Below are 21755 nucleotides of genomic sequence, written 5' to 3' on the forward strand. Positions count from 1 at the left end.
GGTTCTTCGCGGAGGGAGCCGGTACACAGGCCTATAAAAGTCTGCAGAGCACACTCGACGCCATTTTCTCTTCGGACTCCGTCTGGGTAGCAGCGATGGCTGACGCTGAGGTGAACGTCGCCATGCCTGAGGAAGACAAACCTGATGCGGACACTGTGCAGGTGCTTCGGGACCTGGCCAATCGCCTGCGCATCCATTCCATCAGGGCCACGTGTGCCTCGAGCACCGGGTAAGGCGCCTTCTTCGAAGCCAGAGTGGCTCCGGCTCCGGGCTGAAGGCCTAACGGTCGTGAAGTGACTGTTAGAGCTTGGGGCGGGGGGGCGCTTGGTCATAGAGGCCCGATTTGGGGTTAATGGGGTTTGGAGCGTGGCTGTGGCTCTACCGGTTCACTTAGTGCCCAGCCACGTGCTCGGGCACTAGCCCCTCACCCCAGGAACCCACGCGGGCTGGGGGTGGGGGGAGGGGAGGAGACTGGTGTGCGGGGGGAGGGGGGCGCCTTCCCAGGGATTGGAGCGGGAAGGCCCGGGTTTTCTGTGTAAGTGGTTGCCGTCGTCGTCGTCACACGGGTCCCGAAACCCGGGGGCATGGGAGTTGAAAGAAATAAACCCTAAAGGGGAGCTGTTCGGTCTTGTAGTATTTTGTTCAGGATTGTTTGCATCCATATTCCTGAGAGATGTTAGCCGTTTTGTTGTAAGGTATTTGGTTTTAGTGTAAAGTTAATGCTGGCTTCAAAATGCGTTTGGAAGTGTTTCCCGCCAGTTTTTTTGTCTTTGGTGTGTTTTTTGAGGATTGATGTTAATTCTTTAAAAATCAGGCCCAGCCCTGGCCGGTGTGGCTCAGTTGGCTGCAGCAGTCATCCTGTACAGGAGGTGGCAGGTTTTGTTCCCGGTCTGGGCACATACGCAGGTTGCGTGCGTGTGTGTGTGCGTGTGCGTGCGTGCGTGTGCGTGCGCGTGCGTGCGTGTGTGTGCGCGTGCGTGCGTGTGCGCGCGCACGTTGCATCCCCGTTGGCACGTGTTCATCCATGTTTCACTTTCCTCTCCCCTCCCCCCCTCTCTTCCCGCCTCCCTCTCTTCTCTTCCCCTCCCCCTCCTCACTCTTTTCCCTCCTCCCCCTCTTCGCCTTCCTCCCTCCCTCCGAAACAAAAAAAAAATCAGGCCCAGAGTTTTTGTTTGTGGCAGAAGTTTTTGACTACGGATTCAATCTTTTTGTTAGTTATGGGTTTATTCCGACTTTGTGTTTCTTTTGACTGTCTTAGGTTTTCAGTTTCTAGAAATTTTTTCTAGGTTAGCCCATCTATTGATGTACAATTATTTACAGTACTTTTTATAGTCCTTTCTATTTCTGTAGAATTGGTAGTAATGTCCTTTTTGTGTTTCTTAAATGAAATTAGTAATTTTACATCTGATTTAATGATTTGTTAATTTTCTTTTACTTAGTCTAGCTAAAGGTTAATTTGAATGTTTTCCAAAAACCAACTTTTGTTTTCGTTTGTTCTGTTTTTTCCTGGTCTCTATTTTATTCATTTGTGCTCTAATCTTTATTATTTTTTTCTTCCTGGTAGCTTTGGATTTAGTTGTTTTCCTATTTCAAAACTTGTAAAATCAGGTTTTTTATTTGAGATCTTTATTTTTTAATGTAAGCATTTGTAGCTATAAACATCCCTCCTGGCACTACTTTTGCTATATCTCATAAATTTTGACAAGTTGTGTTTTCATTTTCATTTATTAAGTATTTTCTAATTTCTTGTAATTTCTTTGACGCATTGGTTGTTTAAATTTAAGGCGTGGCCCTAGCTGGTTTGGCTCAGTGAATAAGTATTGGCCTGTGGACTGAGGGGTCCCAGGTTCGATTCCCGCCAAGGGCACATGCCTGGGTTGCAGGCTCTATCCCCAGTAGGGGGCGTGCGGGAAGCAGCTGATCAGTGATTTTCTCTCTTATCATGGATGTTTTTATCTCTCTCCCCCTCTCCCTTCCTCTGTGAAATCAATACAGGAATATATATTTTTTATAATAAATAAATTTAAGGCCTGCCTATTTTTGGATTTTCAATAAACATATTTTTCTCCCTTCACCTTCAAAATTAATTCAGGTTTGCATTTTCTCAAGGGATTTCTAACAGCTGTTAAATCCAAATTATCCCCTTAGGTCAGGGCTGGGGATGGTCCTGCCCATGGGCCCCAGAAATCATTTGGTCTGGCCCTGCCAAGGCATTAGGGGTGAGTTAATTAAATGTTTGGTCCAGCAGTTGTTCTGGTCGTCCTGCCTTTAGGGTCAATTTGCATATTACCCTTTTATTATATAGGATTTTGGATATTAACCCCTTATCAGATTGCAAATGTAGTAGGTTGTTTATTTCATTTTGTTGGTGGTGTCCTTTGCTGTGCAGAAGCTTTTTAGTTTGGTGGAGTCCCATTTGCTTATTTTTTATTTTGTTGCTTGAGCTGTAGGTGTCATATCCAAGAAATCATTACCAAGACTCATGCCAAGGAGCCTTTTTTCTGTTTTCTCCTAGGAGTTTAATGGGTTTTGGTCCTGCATTTAATTCTTAATCCGTTTTAATTTTTTGAGTGTTGTAGTATATGGGTTCCAGTTTCATTATTTTACATGTGATTATCCAATTTCCCCAGCACCATTTATTGAAGAGACTGTCCTTTCTCCATTGAGTATTCTTGGTTCCCTTGTCAAATATTAGTTGAAAATATATATATATATATATATATATATATATAGAGAGAGAGAGAGAGAGAGAGAGAGAGAGAGAGAGGGGGGGGGAGGGAGAAAGGGAGGTTTATTTCTGACTAATGATAGCACTGTATCCTTGGTGAGTTGCCTGTGAGAGATGACCTGTGCCATTTCTGTCTTTCAGCCACCCCACATCATGCAGCAGTGCTGCTGAAATCATGTCTGTGCTATTCTTCCATGTGATGAAATATAAACAGGAGGACCCTGAGAACCCGAACAATGATCGATTCATCCTTTGCAAGGTAAGCAGGCATGGGAGCCCAGGGCTTACTCAGATGCTCGCTTAAACTCACTTTGAAAGCCACCATGTGGCCCTGGTTGGTGTTGCTCAATGGTTGGAGTATCAGCCCACACACTGATTCTATTCCCAGTCTAGGGCGAGTACCTGGGTTGCAGGTTCAGTCCCCATACTCCTTGGGGCACATGTGGGAGGCAACCAATCGATATGTCTCACATCAGTCTTTCTCTCTTTCTCCTTCCCTTCCTTCTACCCTTTCTTTGTCTCTTTCCCCCTTTCTCCATACTTTCCTCTCTAAAAATCAATGGAAAAAATATCCTCAGGTGAGGATTAACAAAATATAACGATAAAAAAGCCACCATGTGGCAACAAGACCTGAAATGGGCTCTGTTTATCTTTTTTTGTTCTTTTTTCCTTTTTCTTATGTCTTAGTCCATTTGGGCTGCTATAACTAAATACCACAGAGTGGATGGTTAATAAACAATAGAAATTCATTTTCACAGTTTTGGAGGCTGGAAGTCCAAGATCAAGGCACCATCATGGTCGCATTCTGGTGAGAGCCCTCTAACTGGTCACAGACTTTTCACATGGAAGAAGCGGCTTCTCTAGGGCCTCTTTTATAAGGACACTAATCCCATTCTTGAAGGTTCTGCTCTTGTGACCTGATCACCACCCATAAACCCCACACACCTCCTAATACTATCACCTTGGGCATTAGGTTTTCACGAACATTTAGGACCATAGCACCTTATAAAGATCTAAAAGGTGTTCTAGGGAGGTGTGTGGTATGAAGGATGACTTGTGGCACCTAGACACCCTTCCTTTCCTTTGGTGGTTCCCCCACTCACAGCACCTAGCACTAAGTTCCCCTTGGCAGGGTCTTGCTTCTCTCATTCTCTGTCACACGTGGGTAGAGGTGGGCAACATAGCGAGTCCAACCTGCTGAGCTTGAGGAAAATTGAATTGGATTTGAGGGACACCCTACCCTGCCAGTCAGCTTTTTCTTCCATTTCTCTGCAGATTTGACTTGACATTAATGGAGGACTTTCTTATTACATTAGGTATAATGTCAGGTACCTCATTACATTGGGTGATGGGAAAGAAAATGAATGTTAAAAGCAAGATCGATTTAGAAGAACGTATAGCTCTGTGTAGCTCTTGGCCTTCCTCAATTGCGAGTGTCTCCCTCCACAGCATAAGGGTTCATGGAGAAGAGAAGGGAGGGGCACTTCCACCATGCCAGCATTGTGCTGGTGCCCTGCCAGTCTTCTCAATCTTACAGCCTCCTACCGCCTGAGAAGGGCTCTCATCTCCATCGTACCCACAAAGTACAGCCTTGAGAAAGTAGTTTTGCTTGTTCCCTTTTTAAATCCAGGGAGGCCCTAGCTAGTTTGGCTCAGTGAATAGAGCATCAGCCTGCGGACCAAAGGGTCCCGGGTTCAATTCCAGTCAAGGGCATGTACTTTGGTTGCAGGCTCCTCCCTGGCCCAAACAGCCCGGGCCCTGGTCAGGGCTCATGCAGGAGGCAACCAATCGATGTGTTTCTCTCACATTGATATTTCTGTCTTTACCTCTGTCTTCTACTCTCCCAAAAATCAATGGAAAAATACCTTCGGGTGAAGATTAACAAATAATAATAAAGCCAGGAGAAGCAGAGTTAGTCTGAGTGCAGAGTCCAGGCTGGGTCCAAGGGCATGCAAGGCAACTGGGAGCCAGAGCTTGTTACTGGAGTAAAGTAGGAGCCATGGAGAAAAGGATGAAGCTAGAGAAACTTTAGTGGGACAGTTCTGTGAGGCTAGAGATGCAAAACGGAGAGAGAGTCTCTGGGGTCACAGAGCATGTGGAGAAAGCTAGGGAAGGTCAGGATCCCTGAGAGGAGCAGAGGAGTTGGAATGGAAGGGAGAGGGTTACAGATGCCCATCCACAGTAGTGACAGCACACTAACTTCTGCTTGATTGGAGCTGACATTTAAATGGAGGGAGGGAGCAGACAAGAAACCAACCTATAAATAGCTAGCTGGCATATCATATGGGGCTGAGCATCCTGGATCCAAGGGAAGTGGAGGAGAGGGGTAGGGCTTACTAGTTGAAAGAGATGGTCCAGGGTGGCCATGATGCTGACATTCAAGGAGAATTTTGGAAAAGGTGAGGGAGTGAGCAATGGACCTATTTAGGCACAAGCCCACTGAGAACTTGAGGAAGAGGGAGCAGCAGGTGCTAAGACCCTGAGGCAGCCATGTGCCCGGGGTGTTCAAGGGGCAGCAAGGAGGCCAGGGCACCCAGAGTGGTTGGAGGGAGAGTAAGAGGTGAGGGGGACCAGAGTGGACAGGCCAGTGCAAGAACTTGGGCTCTACTTAGCATAAGGTAGCAAGACTTGGTTGGTTCTTGGCAGAGAGTAATGAACAGGCTTAGGTTTTAACAGGCTCTCCCATGGCAGCTGTGTTGAGAATGGTTATGGAGGAGCAGGGAAGCCACTGCAGTGATAGAAGGGAGAGAAGTTTGTGGCCAGGCCGAGATGGTGGCAGTGGGAGGATGAATAAGTTCAGTGGGCCTTAGGAACCCCTATTTTCCAGAAAGATTGAACATTTTCGTTTGTACATGTCTGGATAAAAGGCCTTGTGAAATGGCAAGGTCCATACTTAGGTTTTCTGCTTTGCTCTTGGGCCCTGTGTAGTCTGCCAAGTGGAGGAAAAGCCTCCCTCTATGTTCCCAAAGCTCCAGTTACCCTTGCCATGTTGCATCGATCACCTATGGTTCCCCTGTATGTGATCTGAGATTTGGGGTGCATGTGGGTGTAGTGAAGAGGAAGTCACACCACAGGGTGGGAGGGGACATTCTGAGGAGCAGCCTGTTCTCAGTGCCAAAAGTTGGCCTAATACTCAACTTCCTGTGTCCTTCATGTGCACCTAGGCTCATTTGGTTCCTTCTCTTACAGCGACTGGCATTTGTTGATGTGGCAATCGGATGGTATGGACCAGGACTGGGGGCTGCGTGTGGGATGGCATATACTGGCAAGTACTTTGACAATGCCAGGTAAGTTGCTTACCCAGAAACCATTTAACTGTCCCCATACAACCCCGGGCACTTTGGCTTTATTTAATCAAAGGTTTCTTTTTCTGAAGTAGTTCCTTTCTGAAGACAGGCAGATCGGTGCCTTTCTTACAGGGGCATGTGCCCAGATGCTGCTGAAATGGGAGCAAGGCGGAGGCTGGTAGCTGGGGGGGGGGGGTGTTGTCCCAGAGTTGGCTATGGTTATGTGCATGTTCAGAGCTCCTCAGTTCCTGGTTCCAGCCCAGGTGGCCCTTCTGGAGGCACTACATGCTTCCTCCACTGCTCAGGCAGCTGCCCTGCTCCATTTCCCGTAAGTCTGTTGACATTTTTCATCTCTCATTATTGCCTCTATTACTCCCTACCCTACATTTAATCACTTTTTAAAACATAACAGCGTTTTCATGGGGTCTGGGTTGTGTTTTATTGTTATAAATGTTTCATGTTTCTGCTGCGGAGGAGTTTACTATTTGCAACAGAACATATGCTCCTGAGGTAGAATGTTTTGATTGTTATTATTGTAAATAAATTTGTAAGATCAGAAGTAGAAGGTGGCAGTGCTTAAAATGGAGCTTACAGAAAAACTGTATATGTAAATGTTTGGGTGTTTAAGGGAGCAGCTTTCTTCCCATCCCCTCTTGTTTGTCGAGTCCAGAGAAGTGGCAGAAGAACCTAGAAATAGCCTTTACAGCTAGAAAGAGAAAACTAGCCAGAGGTGGTGAACCCCATCTCATGAGACCTAAGCTTTTAAAGCTGTTTCCTCAGCTGTTGAGTTGGAACAGGGTGGACGAGGAAAATAGTCTTAGGAACTTGATGATCTGAAGCAGCTGCCTCCGTCTGTTCCTTTGCTTCTCTCCATGAAATGATTTTGCTTGAGTGGCCCTGAAGAGACCCAAGCAGAGTCCTAAATTTCTTTTCGCCTTCCCCAGCTACCGGGTGTTCTGCCTTTTGGGAGATGGTGAGTCTTGGGAAGGCTCCGTTTGGGAGGCATTGGCCTTCGGTTCTCACTACAATCTGGATAATCTCATGGCCATCTTCGACGTCAACCGCCTGGGCCACAGTGGCGTCTTGCCCATTGAAAACTGCATCGAGATCTATCAGAAGCGCTGCGAAGCCTTTGGGTAACTATCCCTCCTGTCTTATGTCACCTCTTCCTGCCCCATACCCCCTTCACCTTGTAACCTGGCCTCCTCCTTGGTTGATAGGTGGAACACTTACGTGGTGGATGGTCGTGATGTTGAGGCGCTTTGTGAAGTGTTCTGGCAAGCAACTCAAGTGAAGAACAAGCCCACTGCTGTCATTGCCAAGACCTTCAAGGGCCGGGGCATTCCAAGTAAACAAGTGTTTCTTTTCAGCTTGGGGTTATTAAAAACATCTGTCTGCACAGAAGACAAGGCAGGAGACTCAGGCTGGCCAGGCAGAAAACTGACTTAGTGTACAATGGCTATGCTTGAAATATGTATGGAGGCTGGAGGCTCTTGCTCTCCTTGGCTCTTATAGATGGCATATCTGGTTAGAGTGGAAGGGGAATCCCAGACCCCCAGCACGTGAGCAGTAGTTTTCTGCCTACACAAGAAAGTAGCTAGGAGGATAGTCCAGTTAGAGGACTGGCAGGGAATGATCTCCACAGGAGTGCAGAGTGAGAAGGTGCTGCTCCCCACATGCGCAGATGTAAATAAGGGTGTACACAGACACACATGCTTGCCTACGCCCACACTATCAGGGGATTCAGGCAACTAGTAATATGGTGCCTCTGGGAAAGGTAGCTGTATAACGGGGCCTGGGGAAGGAGGAGGTTTTGAAAGTCTTCTTGCAGATGCCAAAGCTGACAACCTAAAGTTGTTACTCTCAACCTGAAGTTGTTCCTCTCAAATATAAATAGTTGTAAAGAGTGTGATTCCTGGTGTGTTTTAACATCAAAATTTTGTAATAAAACTGTTTTATGACTTCTCCCCAAAATTCAGTCTTGCTCTGGTATCCCCAGTTCAAGAAATGACCACCTGACCAATTTGCTTCTGGCAGAAACCTTGGTATCATCCTTGCCTTTGACTCTTCCCTTATTTGCCCCCTACACACATACCCAGTCCACCATCAATTCTGATTTCTGCCCCTAAAGTATGTCTCAGATCTGTTCACTCTTCTCCATCTCTCCCTAACTGCTGTCTCCACAAGCCAGTCCCCACAAGGCTGCTATGGTGATCTTTCTTTTCTACAACACAGGCCTTATAACTCACCTCCCCCACTCCAACCCTTCAGTGGTTTCCCATCTTGCTTTGGACAAATCTCAAAACTCCTTATATGCCTGGGATCCTCCCTGGTCTGCCTTGCCTGTCTCTCCAGCCTCATCTTCCTCACTTTCCCCTCCATTCACCAGCACATGGACCAGTGTGGCCCCCTAAAGAGCCTCTTGGCCTTTTGTCTAGCCTGTTCTTTGGGAGTGCAATACCATCTCAGGCTGTGCCATGTTTTTACTCCTGTGAGTCTTTGGCTGACATTTTTTCCATCAGAATATCTTAAATATTTGTGGAATAAACATCTTTTCTTCCTTTGGTTGCAGGCGTTGAGGATACAGAAAATTGGCATGGGAAGCCAATGCCAACAGAAAGAGCAGATGCAATTATTAAACTAATTGAGAGCCAGATAGAGACCAACAGGCAGCTCACACCAAAATTCCCGATTGAAGACTCGCCTCAAATCAACACCACCGACATAGAGATGACCTCTCTGCCTATTTACGAAGTTGGTGACAAGGTAAGCAAAATGCTTTGTTATCTGCTTTTCTTTCTAAATACATGGGATTCTTTCTTTACTCTGATATCCATGGATGAACAAATTATTAGGTGGTGTGATACCTAATAAAGGTTATAAGCAATAAAGATGGGTTTACCTTTTCTTTTACTATGTCTGATATTTAGTCCTTGATTTCAAACTTATATCTGAATTTTCTTATCAATAATTTGCTACTTGTTAGTGCCCAGCATTGTGTAGGTTTTGCTTGTTTCCTAAATTCAGTTTATGGGTTGGAAGTCTACTGTGCATGAAAAAATTGTGTATGCTCTAAGAATGGGGGCCTGGCTGGGCTGATCTTTTTGAACTTTCTGTATTACACAAGAAACCACACCAATTAAAAAGACCAATTCTTCAAAAAGGAAACAAATTAGGCATGAAACCCTGAATATAAAGCCTTTTCATTTTTTAACATCATTTTTATATCCTGCCTTCTGGGTATATTATAGCAGACCCAAAATAGGTGTGGTCTTTAGGATCTAAGGAAACAAGGTGGCGAGCCTTAGAGGAACAAAATATTTTCTAACCTTTATTTTCCTAATCTATTGGGGACATTCTTATTGTTGTCTATGTTTTCTTGGTCTGGTTGAAAAATGAATTGACGCTGGGTGTGAAGAGAGCAGAGGGCCTGAAGTGTGGCTCCTCTGTGTATAACACACCCAAAAGCAACTTGGGCTTACTCTTTGCAGGTGGCAGCGTACTATGGCCTTCCTGTAACACTATGCCCTATATATGAAAAAAAAATGAATTGACACCCTAGCCGGTTTGGCTCAATGAATAGAGAGCATCAGCCCACAGACTGAAGGGTCCTGGGTTTGATACCAGTCAAGGGCATGTACCTCGGTTGCAGGCTTGCAACAATTGATGTGTTTCTCTCACATTGATGTTTCTGTCTCTTCCCCCTCTCTTCCAACTATCTCTAAAAATCAATGGAAAAATATCCTCAGGTGAGGATTAACAAAACAAAAAAGAATTGACTACTCAAATTAGAAAATAGATGAAAAAGCACATTTCACAAAGGGTACTTTGGCAGTATGTGTTAACACTTTAACTGTTCAGGCCCTTCAAACTCAGGAATTTGTCCCACAGAAATATTTGTGCAAGTGTGCAGGTATGTCTATCAGAATGAATGTTGATTGCACCATTGGTTAGGATGATAAAATTGGAAATGACCCAGCAGAAAGCTAAGAGCTCACCCAAATTATTAAAATCTTAAAGTTGCAAAGCAGCATAGAGTATAATTCTATTTTTGTGGAGAAAATCGTGAAAAAGAGCATTGTATATTATTAAAGGTCATTGAAAAGTATATTTAAAGACATGATCAAATTTGAACTGTTTTCCTCTGGAAGGTGAAATTAAAGTGAACTTTTCATTTTTTAAAAGAAGTATGTATATTTTATGAATAGGAAAAAATTAAGGAAACTGGCCAGTTTGTAAAAATTAATGAATTAAAAAGCAAGTTGTATTAACTCACCAATCTAAGAGTTGGCTGTCTGAACTACTGATAAAGTAGATAAGCCATTAGCTATGTCTACTTAAAGATTAAAAACATAAATATAAAATAAGGCATTAATGGAGATAATCATAGATGCAGAAAATTATGATAAAACTATATAATTCCATGGTAATTTGTATGAAAAACCTTTAAGAAGACCATTTTTTAAGGAATACATGAAATATCATAATTGACTTAAAAATCTGCAAACACTTAAGTAGATCAACAGCCATAGGGAAAATTGAGAAAACTGTCCAAAAGCAATAGCTCCAAATTGCCAGTCAGCTCACCAAGTTATAAGAGTGACTTACTGCTGAAACCTGTTTGGCTCAGTGGATAGCGTTGGCCTGTGGACTGAATGGTCCCAGGTTTGATTCCGGTCAAGGGCATGTACCTTGGTTTCGGGCACATCCCCAGTAGGGGGTGTTCAGGAGGCAGCTGATCGATGTTTCTAACTCTCTATCCCTCTCCCTTCCTCTCTGTAAAAAATAAAATATATATATTTTTTAAAAAGAGTGACTTACTTTTTTAAAATATATTTTATTGATTTTTTACAGAGAGGAAGGGAGAGGGATAGAGAGTTATAAACATCAATGAGAGAGAAACATTGATTCAGCTGCCTCCTGCACACTCCCTACTGGGGATGTGCCCACAACCAAGGTACATGCCCTTGATCAGAATCGAACCTGGGACCCTTCAGTCTGCAGGTCGACGCTCTATCCACTGAGCCAAACCGGCCAGGGCAAGAGTGACTTACTTTTAATCTTTATTCCTGGTCTATTTAAAGCCTTCTTGAATATAGGGAAAAACATTCGCATCATTCCAATTCATTTAAGAAGCCAAAGCATGATAAACCTACCTCTGGCCAGTATAGCTCAGTTGGTTGTCATCCCGTGCACCAATAGGTCATAAGTTTGATTCCAGGTCAGGGCACTTGCCCAGGTTGCAGATTGGATGCCAGGTTGGGCTTCATGCAGGAACTCTACTATTTGACTTTTCCAGGTAGCTACCCGCAAAGCATGTGGTTTGGCTCTGGCTAAGCTGGGCCATGCAAATGATAGAGTCATTGTGCTGGATGGTGACACCAAGAACTCCACCTTCTCTGAGATATTCAAGAAAGAGCACCCTGAACGCTTCATTGAGTGCTTTATTGCCGAGCAAAACATGGTGTGTATGCTGTGGGCATCCCTCTCTGGTCTTCTAATTGATTAGCAGTGACCCGCTGGACACACGAGTCCCAGCCCACTTTACAGTTTTTCTTTCAGTGTATAAAAGTAAAGGCACTGGAGGGGGGGAATGTCTCCAGGGAAACTGGTAGAGAGTAGCTGGGCAAAGTCTAAGGATAGTTTCCAGAACTGCTGGGAGGAGCACCCTGTCCAGATAGGCCGCAGCCATCTGACCCCAAGACTCTAAGCCCAAAACATCCTGAGCTCCCTAGTAGCTCTAGGTGGCCCTGCTCTTTCTGCCCTGCTTATAATTAAGCAATCCTACAACCACCCAGAGGCTAGTAGGTTGAGAAAGCTACAAGAGACAATGATTTCTCTCTTCACTGTAGTGCAGGACCTAATATATCCTAGATACTCAAATGTTGTGCCAGTTGCAGCCTCAAGAACGCCAATAGAGCTGTGGTCTTGGATAAAGTTGTTTGCTTATCTGTGCTTCATCTCTCCCTGGAGTGATATTAATGCAAGGAGTCTCTTTTAGATGGGTGCACACCCTCTTCTTAAAGAGCAAAAGGAGTTAATGTTAGTAAAAGCCTTGACTTCTGAAGCACTGTGCCAGTAGATAACAATGCACACCTGTCTTCACATTACAGAAGCCAAAAACAGCACTGGCCAGAAAACTATGGGCCAGCAGATCTCACATGACCACCAGAGAGATTTTATTTGGAACAAGTAGTATTTACAAATCTTGTAATTAGTTGCCGGCTTTTAAAAGTCAGATTTTATATAGACTCTGAATTTCTGGATTCTCTTCAAGAATGGGAAAGTCTGGCAACACTAGGGTAGCATTCCCTCCTGCCATCAGTCAGCTGGAGCCAGTTAGATAGGCTGTGTCCCTGCCTCCCACCAGCCTGCTCACTCACTCACGGTGCTTCCCTGGCCCTGTCACTGTTGGAATTTAAGGCCCCCTGTTCAGTAAAGTAGGTCATCACAATTGTAAAAATATGTACTTTTTTTTCTGTGAGTCTCATTAAGCTATTTCCATTTTGAGTGGAAAAAATACAATCCATAATTTTCTGAACTGAGCTTCCTATCAAAAAGCTTGCTCCCCAACTCATTGATGATCCCTTCAGTCACCAGTCATATGCTCTGTGCCTACTAATATGTTCTTAAAGTTGGAAGAAGTAGTAAAGAAGCAGCCAGCACGTAGTATCCAGTGCCATGGTGAAACAAGTGGGTAGTGAGAGTGTGACTAGTGCCAATCAGGGGTAGCTTCAGAAGAGGTGACCTTAAGCTGAGACTTAAGTGACAAGGAGTCCATCGTCCACAGCACTGAGAGATGGCATTTCCAGCAGAGGGCACAGCTATCTCTGACACGCTCAAATTTGAGATGTTTGTGGAGCAGAAAAAAGTACAGAGTGGCAGAAGCATGGTGACTATTAGAACAAAATTGGTTCAGAAAGGTTACCAAGGGCCAAATTATACAGGGCTTTTGCAGGCTACAACCTCATGCAAGTTCCCAGTCGGGGTACAAATGAGGAAGGGTGTAACCAAGCCCCGGGACTCAGTCCAGTGTCCTTGGGGAAGAGGTGTGCACTATCCACAGATCCGTCAGGGGCAGCAGCAGCCAGTGGGAAAGGGGCATTGTCCTGCTGCTGAGGTCAGATACAATGAAATGGAGGTCAGGCAAACTCTTGCATTTGGCACCTGCAAGGTCCCTTATAGGGATGGTAGCCTATAAGACAGCGGCCAGGCAGAGAGTGGGGACAGGGGGAGAGAAGTTGTGAAGGTCGAGATGGGAGGGTGAAGATGGAAGATAACAGCGCATACTCAAATGGTGAGTGAACCCAAGAGAAGGAGAAACTGAATACAGGAGGGGAGGGGATAATTACATAGTCAGAGATGCCCTTGAGAAAGGAAGAGAAGGATGAAATTCAGCATGGCAAGCAGGCCCACCATGTCTCCCAGCAGCACAGTGGAGAGGCCAGTAAGGGGCAGATGCGGGAGCCTCCCTTATTCACCTCTTATTCCCCAGGAGGTGTGAGGTAAGGGCACCAGGAAGAAAGGTGTACAGAAGGTTTGGGAAGAGAATGGGAAGGAGACCCACAAGGACTGAGGGGGTAGCCATGTGTGTCCCAAGCTTTTCCCTTTTGCATTTGAAGAGCCAGGTCAGCACCACAATTCCTCTGGTTTCTGGCAGTGTTCAGGGGACACTGGGTTTGCCCGGTTTGGGGTTTCCCTGGGTATGTGCCTGGGATGGGGTGTACAGAGCAGCAGGGTGTTATCAGGGAACCATGCATTCTACACTGGGAAAGGGGGGCAGTTAGGGGTGATGGGGGCCTTGTCCAGAGGTATTCTGATGAACTTTCTTGGTGTTAACAGGTGAACGTGGCGCTGGGATGTACTATTCGTGATCGGACCATTGCTTTTGTTAGCACCTTTGCTGCCTTTTTGACCCGAGCATTTGATCAGATCCGTATTGGAAGCATCTCCGAATCCAACATCAACCTTATTGGGTCCCACTGTGGGGTATCCATTGGTATGAGCTCTCAATGCCATCATCTTGATAGTCTTTCTAGTTGACAGAGAAAGATTAGTATCTAAACTGTTAAATTGCCAATGTATGTAGGGTTTTATAACATTTGATTATTTGTAACCACTTAAAAATGATTTTAAAGTTCCAGGATACTCTGGGTAACTTTTGAGCGGGTCTCTTGATATTACTGTAAAATGCCCAGTCTTGCAGTCATTGAGAAGTAATTATCTGTCCTGAGTGCCTCTTTCATGTCTAGCCACATACTAGGTATGAATAGGGCCACCCCGGAATTACAGAGTTCCTTTCTGCTCTTGGTGTGGTCATGGCACAGGGAAGTGAGGAGCGCAGCCTGTCAGGGCTTTGCCTGGGTGAAGCCGCTTGGTGGGATGGAATGGGAAGCTGTGAGAATCCTGATACTAGGGAGTGAGGCCAAGGAAGATGTCACTCTCAGGGCATTAACCTGGCAGGACATGCTAGATGGAAACAATGGGAAAGGGGGAAGCCAGGAAGAGGGTTGAAATATGGTATGCATTAGCATTGGATAGAAAATAAGGATGAATCTGAAAAAGTCTGAAGAAAAGTCACATTGCTGACAGAGGAGTTCAAAATTGCCTGGGAAACATCAGGGAATCCTGGTCATGAGGGACAGAAATGAGGACTTGGGAAAGATGGAGGCGCCTGATGTACTGTGGTGGGGCAGGACACCTAGGTAGATTTGACAGCTTACATTTGCTGCTAAAATGCTGGAGGGGATGGGATTGTGGGCCAGAAGTGCACATTTGGAGTTATCTCTGGGACTCCCTGGGAGAGCTAGACTGGCCAAGATGTCTCTGGATGGGACACATGGAGGGGGAGAGAGTGAAGTGAGAAGAGAGGAGAGCCAACAACATTTCAGGGTTGGCCTGGGCAGAGGGCCTGGTAGGGATTTTTAGGGGTCTTTGCCTCGATCTGGGTATAGTGAAAGTTTCAAAATAAGTCAGTGATGTGGAGAAGTGGCTCTAGGGCCAACACAGAAGAGCTGGGAGTTCTGAGGTTCGACAGTTATCCCAGGCAAGGCAGTGTGCATAGTGACAGTCCCCTTCCCAGCTAGAAGAGGCAGGCCACCCTAGTATACAATGGGCTTTCTCTTTTCATGGTGTTTCTGATCAGAAACTCTGTTCCCAAACAAACTCTAAGGCCTCTTTAATCACAATAGCACCCAAGGGTGCCCCCAAGGTATGCTATGCTCAGCTACCTTGAAGGCCTTAAGAAGTGAGTAAGACCACTTCAATCTAAAACCCCCAGTCTCTTGATGGAGAAGATAGAAGAGCAGAGAAGGAAAGACAAAGCTGAAAGGACCCTCTTAAGGAGAAGGGGGCAGGGACAGAGACTTGATGGGGTTGACTCAGCCACCTGTGCTCAAAAAGAGCATGAAGTCACCTTGGACAGCAGTAGCAGTGCCCAAGTGTCAGAGGTTGGCAAGGGTCAGGACCAAGAAGAGATCACTGGTTTGTTGATCTAGAAGGTCAATTAGCCAAACCTCAAGTGTCACGGTGTATTGAGGGACATAGATGTGTGACAGCTCATTATAATTATAAGGCATTATATTGACATAAGAATTGGACAGTTTTGTAGGCTCTGCTACAGTTGTGGCCACCCTTCCCTCCCACCTCCCAGATGTCAATAAGCGCTGTTGCTTATCCAGCAGAGGAAGTGGTCCTAGCTTCTTGGTCTATCTCATGTTTTTGTTGGGCTGTGGCTTTGTTTTCTCAGGTGAAGATGGCCCCTCCCAGATGGCCCTGGAGGATTTGGCCATGTTCCGAGCAGTTCCCAACTGCACCATTTTCTATCCAAGTGATGCCGTCTCCACAGAGTATGCTGTGTTCCTGGCGGCCAATACCCAGGTATTTTTAGGGGGCACTGGTTCGGACAGAAAATGCTTCTGAGCTCTGCTACTAGTTTGGTATTGATGGTTGGATTTTTCCCCTTTTCTCTCAGCATAAAGGTAATAGATACTCATTATAGAAAATTGAGTTGTAGGATTCCTTTTAAAAATAGAACCATTAACCAATAAAGGTGATTAAGCACATAAAACATGAACACATTCAAAGACAAACAATGCAGAGGGATGCTAACCACCTGATGGCCCAGGACTTGGCGAGAAGAGGGAGCCTGGGGCTCTGAGGCAGGGAGCTTTCAGCAGAGCCCAAGAAGTGGGCTCCAGCAGTGAGCCATCATGTGCTGGCCTTAGATATACCCCATGCCCCACCACCTGTGACATCCAGAAAGCTGGAGAGTGGCCTGTGAGACTTCACTGCAGACAAACCCTAGGGTCCCCAACCTGGCTCCACCCTCAGAAACAGTGCAGATGGGCAAGAGTATGGCTTCTGCCCCACTTTCCCCTCTTGAAGTCTCACACAAGGGCATCAGATGAACACAACCTAATTCCTGCCCAGAATCCAGTTACAGGGGCATCTGGGGGTGTATTTTTCACCTTTCCAATCATTCTGGTTGTCACCAGACTCTGCTCACTACCTAGCCCTGCACCCGACTATACCCCTGCACAGGTGACCCCGCACAGTTAGGATAGATTGTGGAAATTCCATTCTAAGCATTTGTAATGTGTTAGAGTCATGTGTCTTTTTTTAATGTTTTCATTGATTTCAGAAGAAGGGAGAGAGAGAGAAAAAAACACACATCAATGATAGAGAATCATCAATCAGCTGCCTCCTGCATGCCCTGACTGGGAATCGAACTGTGACCTCCTGGTTCAGGGGTCAACACTGAACCACACCAGCTGGGCTTGAACTTTTTTCCCCCTTAACCTAAGTGGGCTCAAACTTTATGTATGTTCTGTACTTGATTTTTTACTTAACTATGTCCTAGAAATTGTTTTATGCCTGTGTATATACAGGGTGATCTCATGTGCTGGAGGATTCCATTTCTAGGAAGATCGAGAGAGGCAAAGCTGTGGTGACAGAAATCAGAACAGAGATTGTTGCTTGGGCACAGGGGAGGGGCACAAGGGAACTTTCTGGGCAGATGAATGCAGTCTGGACTCAGGTGGTGGTTATGTGGTATATACCTTTGTCAGAATTTGTGGAGCGCTCCACTGAGGTAAATTTTACCTCAACAAAAACACCGAATAAATTGACTTATAACAGGGATGAATGAACAAAAGCTATGTTTCTAAATTAATATACTATCCCTCTCCCTTCCTCTCTGAAATCAAAAATATATGTATTTAAAGATATGTGTGTAAATTAAATACTTAGACATTTGGATATTTATACTTTATGTGTTGATGATAAAAATGTATTTACATCTTACTGGGGAAATATTGAGTCACTTTATATTCCAGTGTTTAAGGTATTTCTAAGGTTTGAAGCATTACAAGCTATTTTGGAGAAAATTAACTGTATAACATTGTGTTCTGACCTTTCTATTTAACACGAGCCAGTGCTCCTGCCCCAAATTTATGTTCTGTGTGGGGACAGAACAGGTCAGTGTGTATTTGAGAAAGCTTTTTTAAATCAGTGAATATGGCATCATGGAAAGCTTGTCACTGAACGCATCGCCAGGGATCTGCATAAGCTTTTGCCTGGCTCAGTAGTAACCTGACCAGGTGATAGCTGACCTGTTTGCCAGTGGTTTGCCCTTGCTCCAAAATGTGTGCTTTATTTTAGTAAAAGAACTGCTTAGTCCTCCTCCTCCCCCTCCCTGCCTTTTTTTAAAGGTTTATTAGTTGGAAATTGAGTTAGACTTTCTACTAGTTCTGGTTTCTGTTCATACCCTAGGGGATATGCTACATTCGGACCAATCGACCTGAAACTGATGTTATTTACTCCCCAGAAGAAATTTTTGAGATTGGAAAGGCCAAGGTAAGCCCTTAAGTTCTCCAGTGTCATTTCATGTGCAGATAACTTCTAAAACTAGCACTAGGTATCCTCACAGTTAAGGCTTTGTCCTTTCTTTGTTCTAGTTTTTAAAAAATCAGTTGTGACCTTTGCTTGCTTTTCCTCCAGAAGGAACATTTTACCAATATCAGCCAGAACTGAACTTTTCTCCTTTCTGAATGGAGTCTCTCTTTGTTGAATTTTTAATGATAAAGCAATACAACTCAAAGGTACTTGAGTTGCTTGACTATAACTTAATCACACAGCCTCAAGCTAAACAAAATAATAGAACCCGTTATTTCAAAGGAATAACAGATCTATGAGATTCTGGTTTTGCATCCTCAAGGCCAGGAACAAAAGGAAATGGGAACCATCTTGCTGCTGGCGATTGTGTGGCCCTGAGATGGTTTTTGCACATTGGATGTGGCCTTACCTGCAGACCTGCTGATAAAGGCTAGCACCCTGGGTACTTTCTCTCTCCTGCGTCCTCACAAAAGCCCTAGAAGCACACATTGTTAGCAGCCATGTTTTAAAGATGAGGATCAGAGGAGGTGAGCAGCTTGCTCAGGGTTCACAGTGAGCAGCAAGAGAGCATACTGCATAGGAAAGTTTTATGCCCTATTCTTATATGCCTTTTAGAAAGTCATTAATACTCTCCTTAAATATGAGAAAGACCAGTAGCCATTCTTGAAGGAGCAACAGGTGACATCCTACTTGGTTGCTAAGGGCTAGGCTGCTCCAGAATTTGTAATTGCTAGTGCTCAGAATGACTGTGAGCACTGAGTGGCTTTTGTGCATAATAAAGCTGGTATATCCCAACAGTCGATGCCTGCCACTACACTGCGTGGAAAAGCTGCATTATTAATTTTCAGTGTCCTATTGTCCTCTGTACTCCCACATTTAAATTCAAGGCCATATGTTTTCCTCTGGGCATGAGGGTTTCAATGATAGTCAAAGGTCTACAGAGCTTTATCATATCTCTCCTGTCTTTTTCCCCCTAATATTTGCCCTACCCTAACAAAATTAATTTCCTAATGGTAAAGGATGTGAGTTAAAATGTGTATGCATGTTATGGATAATTCAAGGGCTGAGTTTTACAAAAGAGACAGGGGAGTGTGTGTGTGTGTGTGTGTGTGTGTGATTTTATATATAGAGGGAGGCAGAGAGGCTAGGATATTCTCAGAGAATGGAGTGGCTTAGAAGCCCTGAATATCTGTACTGTCATATAGGAAAACCTATAAAGATGGCTGAAATGAGGATTAATTCCAGATGCCTTTAGTTGGGAGCTTTGAGGAAATCAAACTCTGAAAAAGGCCAAAGGCCCTGTCTTTGCTTGCAGAATAGCAAGTGATTGAGAGCATGGGCTTGACATCAGATGGGCCTGGTTGCTTGTCTCAGCCCTAGGCAAATTCCTCCTGCTCTGAGATTCACTGTCCTCGGCTGCAGAGTGGGCCCTCAGGGCATGCAAGGGGCTTGGCACAGAGCGTGTACAAAATGTCCTCAAACGGTTCCTGTTAACATGTTCACCACTGGAGTTCAATCTGTTCTTGCTCACCCAGCAAGATGTCCAAGCAGTCCAGAGATGGTTTCTTTCCAGACTCCTCAGTGGATATGAATCCGTCCTCTGGCTGAATATGAGCCATACAACTCACTTCTGGCCCCTCTGTCTTTTAGATCCCTGTTTGATATCCACCTTCTTTGTTAAAGTGTCCTTTTGTTTATGTATTGTGTAAGAACTTAGTAATTTGGCACTGAAAATCATGAGGAAAGGTCGATGCATTTGTAAAACAAATACGAAGTGGGGGTTATCAAAAAGAGCGTGTCATTTTTCAGTGCGTTGATTCAGCCTTTTTTGTAGTGAATTATTAAGGAGTGAAATTAGGGAAGAGCAAAAGGTCAGTGAAGAGCAGTGTTAGAGTGCCTTCCACCTTTAGATGTGCTCTGAACATGGTAACCACAGCATTTTTGTTTTGCGGGTGCAATACCAGGTCATTCGCCAGAGTGTCAATGACAAGGTCACAGTTATTGGAGCTGGAGTTACTCTGCATGAAATCTTAGTAGCTGCTGATGAACTTTCCAAACAAGGTCAGTTTGTTGTCACTAAACGTTGAAGTTCCAGCTGGGGAGAGGTGGGACTTGGGCTGCCTCATGTGCCTCAATTGGTGGTCTTATTCTAAGTCTGCTTCATATACCAAGCTGGTTATTGCTCTTCTCCAGATATTCCTATCCGCGTCATTGACCTGTTTACCATTAAACCCCTGGATGCTGACACCATCATCGCCCATGCAAAATGCACTGGTGGCCGAATTATTACAGTGGAGGATCACCACCCAGAAGGTATGTCTTTTCAGAGTCTGCTTTGGCAGGACATGTTGGATTGGAGGCGCCCCGTGCTCCTGGGCATCACCTCCAGCCAACCACTTACCCAACAACCTTTATTGCTGCTCCTCCCAAGTATATCATCTTAGGAGTCTCTTGCCCACCTACTCATTTGTGTATGTGGCATTGTGGACAGGGAGGTTCATGAAGAGCTTCACAGTTGCTCTTTAGTTTTGAATTATTAATAGTTTACATCCCCAAAAATGGGAGCTGGGTAGAGTTTGGCCTGGGAAAGTTAAGTGGGCCAGATAAGGGGATGGGGACTTTCATGTCAGGGGTCCCAAAAGCACAGCTGTGATCCACAGAGTCTCTGGAAGCACTCCCAATGCCCTCACGGCTGAGATTTAACAGGGAAAGGGCATACACCAGGACCCACAAGGACCGGTCACAGGTCAGGGATGGAGAACCTCAGGCCTTAGGCTCCCTCCATTCCTCCTTCCCTCTGTCCCTCCCTCCCATGGGGCCTGCCAAATACTCTCCCCTCTTCAGCAGTGAAATATGCATCACTGCAGACCCAGGGGACCCACCTGAGACCCAGCACCCTGGGTTTTATTGGGGGCTGGTCATGTGAGAGCCCCCCCTATGCCAGGCATGTACCAAATTTCCCAACTCCCAGGTGCTCCACATAAACCACACTATTGTACAAACAGTCCAGGTGCAGGGAGCACCGTTATGAGTAGGGGAAATGTCATGTTGGCCGAGGGGACTTACACCAGCCCACTGCCCTGGTCACCTCAGGCCTGCCAGTTGCTCTTTTCTTTACAGTTCATTTGTGGATTTTAATCGTTTTGGGGTTCCTGAAAGCTTTGAGTATCTGAGCTCCACAGTCCCCTGTATCCATGGAGCCTGGTTGAGAGCCCCTAGTGTAGGTAGGGCTGGGAGCAATTTTGGAAACCTCCAGTGTAGAATGAGAACTGGGCAGTCGGGAATGATTGCTTCCATGAATCAATACTAGTGTAAAATCTTTCTCCTGGAAACAAGCAAATTCAAAGGCCTGTATATCATGGGGCATCAAGGATGGCTACCCATTTCCAGAACAGAGCCTAACATCCCTTCCTTCCCCAGGTGGCATCGGGGAGGCTGTGTGTGCAGCTGTTTCCATGGAGCCTGACATCCTGGTGCACCGCCTGGCAGTGCAAGGAGTTCCTCGGAGTGGAAAATCGAGCGAACTACTGGATATGTTTGGAATTAGTGCCAGACACATTACAGTGGCTGTGAAATGTATGTTAACCAACTAAAACAGCTGCTGACATCTCTACATTCATACTTGTTGACAAACCATCATTTAAATCTATCCTGTGTGTTCTTTCCTATTCTTTCTTGTTCTTAAATTAACTACTTTCTAGTTAGGCCATAACTATATATACAAGTGTAACTGACATGTATAAGCAATTAAAGTAGGTTTTAAGATTGTGTTAGAATGGTGTACAAAACAACCACCTAATATGAAGTTTTATGATGAAGCTAACCGATATCTGGTGTGGGGACCA

The 21755-nt window shown here is 45.1% G+C and overlaps 1 protein-coding gene across 2 annotated transcripts; it reads left to right on the forward strand.

Annotated features, from left to right (window-relative positions):
* Nucleotides 1–95: 95 nt before the first annotated feature.
* On the forward strand, nucleotides 96–21503 carry TKTL1 (transketolase like 1; the record flags this gene model as incomplete). Of its 2 annotated transcripts, none has more annotated exons than XM_079764343.1 (13): nucleotides 96–229; nucleotides 2870–2987; nucleotides 5918–6015; nucleotides 6960–7151; nucleotides 7236–7363; nucleotides 8588–8781; nucleotides 11315–11479; nucleotides 13858–14014; nucleotides 15764–15894; nucleotides 17788–17871; nucleotides 19875–19971; nucleotides 20104–20223; nucleotides 21331–21503. In XM_079764343.1, the coding sequence occupies 13 exons, from the start codon at nucleotides 96–98 to the stop codon at nucleotides 21501–21503; spliced, it is 1791 nt and encodes a 596-aa protein (XP_079620469.1). The 2 variants fall into 2 exon arrangements, with proteins under 2 accessions (XP_079620469.1, XP_079620470.1); XM_079764344.1 differs by having other exon boundaries at nucleotides 2888–2987.
* Between the last annotated feature and the right edge of the window lie 252 nt (nucleotides 21504–21755).

The sequence above is a fragment of the Cnephaeus nilssonii genome (assembly GCF_951640355.1).
Source record: "Cnephaeus nilssonii genome assembly, chromosome: X".
In the NCBI taxonomy this organism is placed as follows: Eukaryota; Metazoa; Chordata; class Mammalia; order Chiroptera; family Vespertilionidae; genus Cnephaeus; species Cnephaeus nilssonii.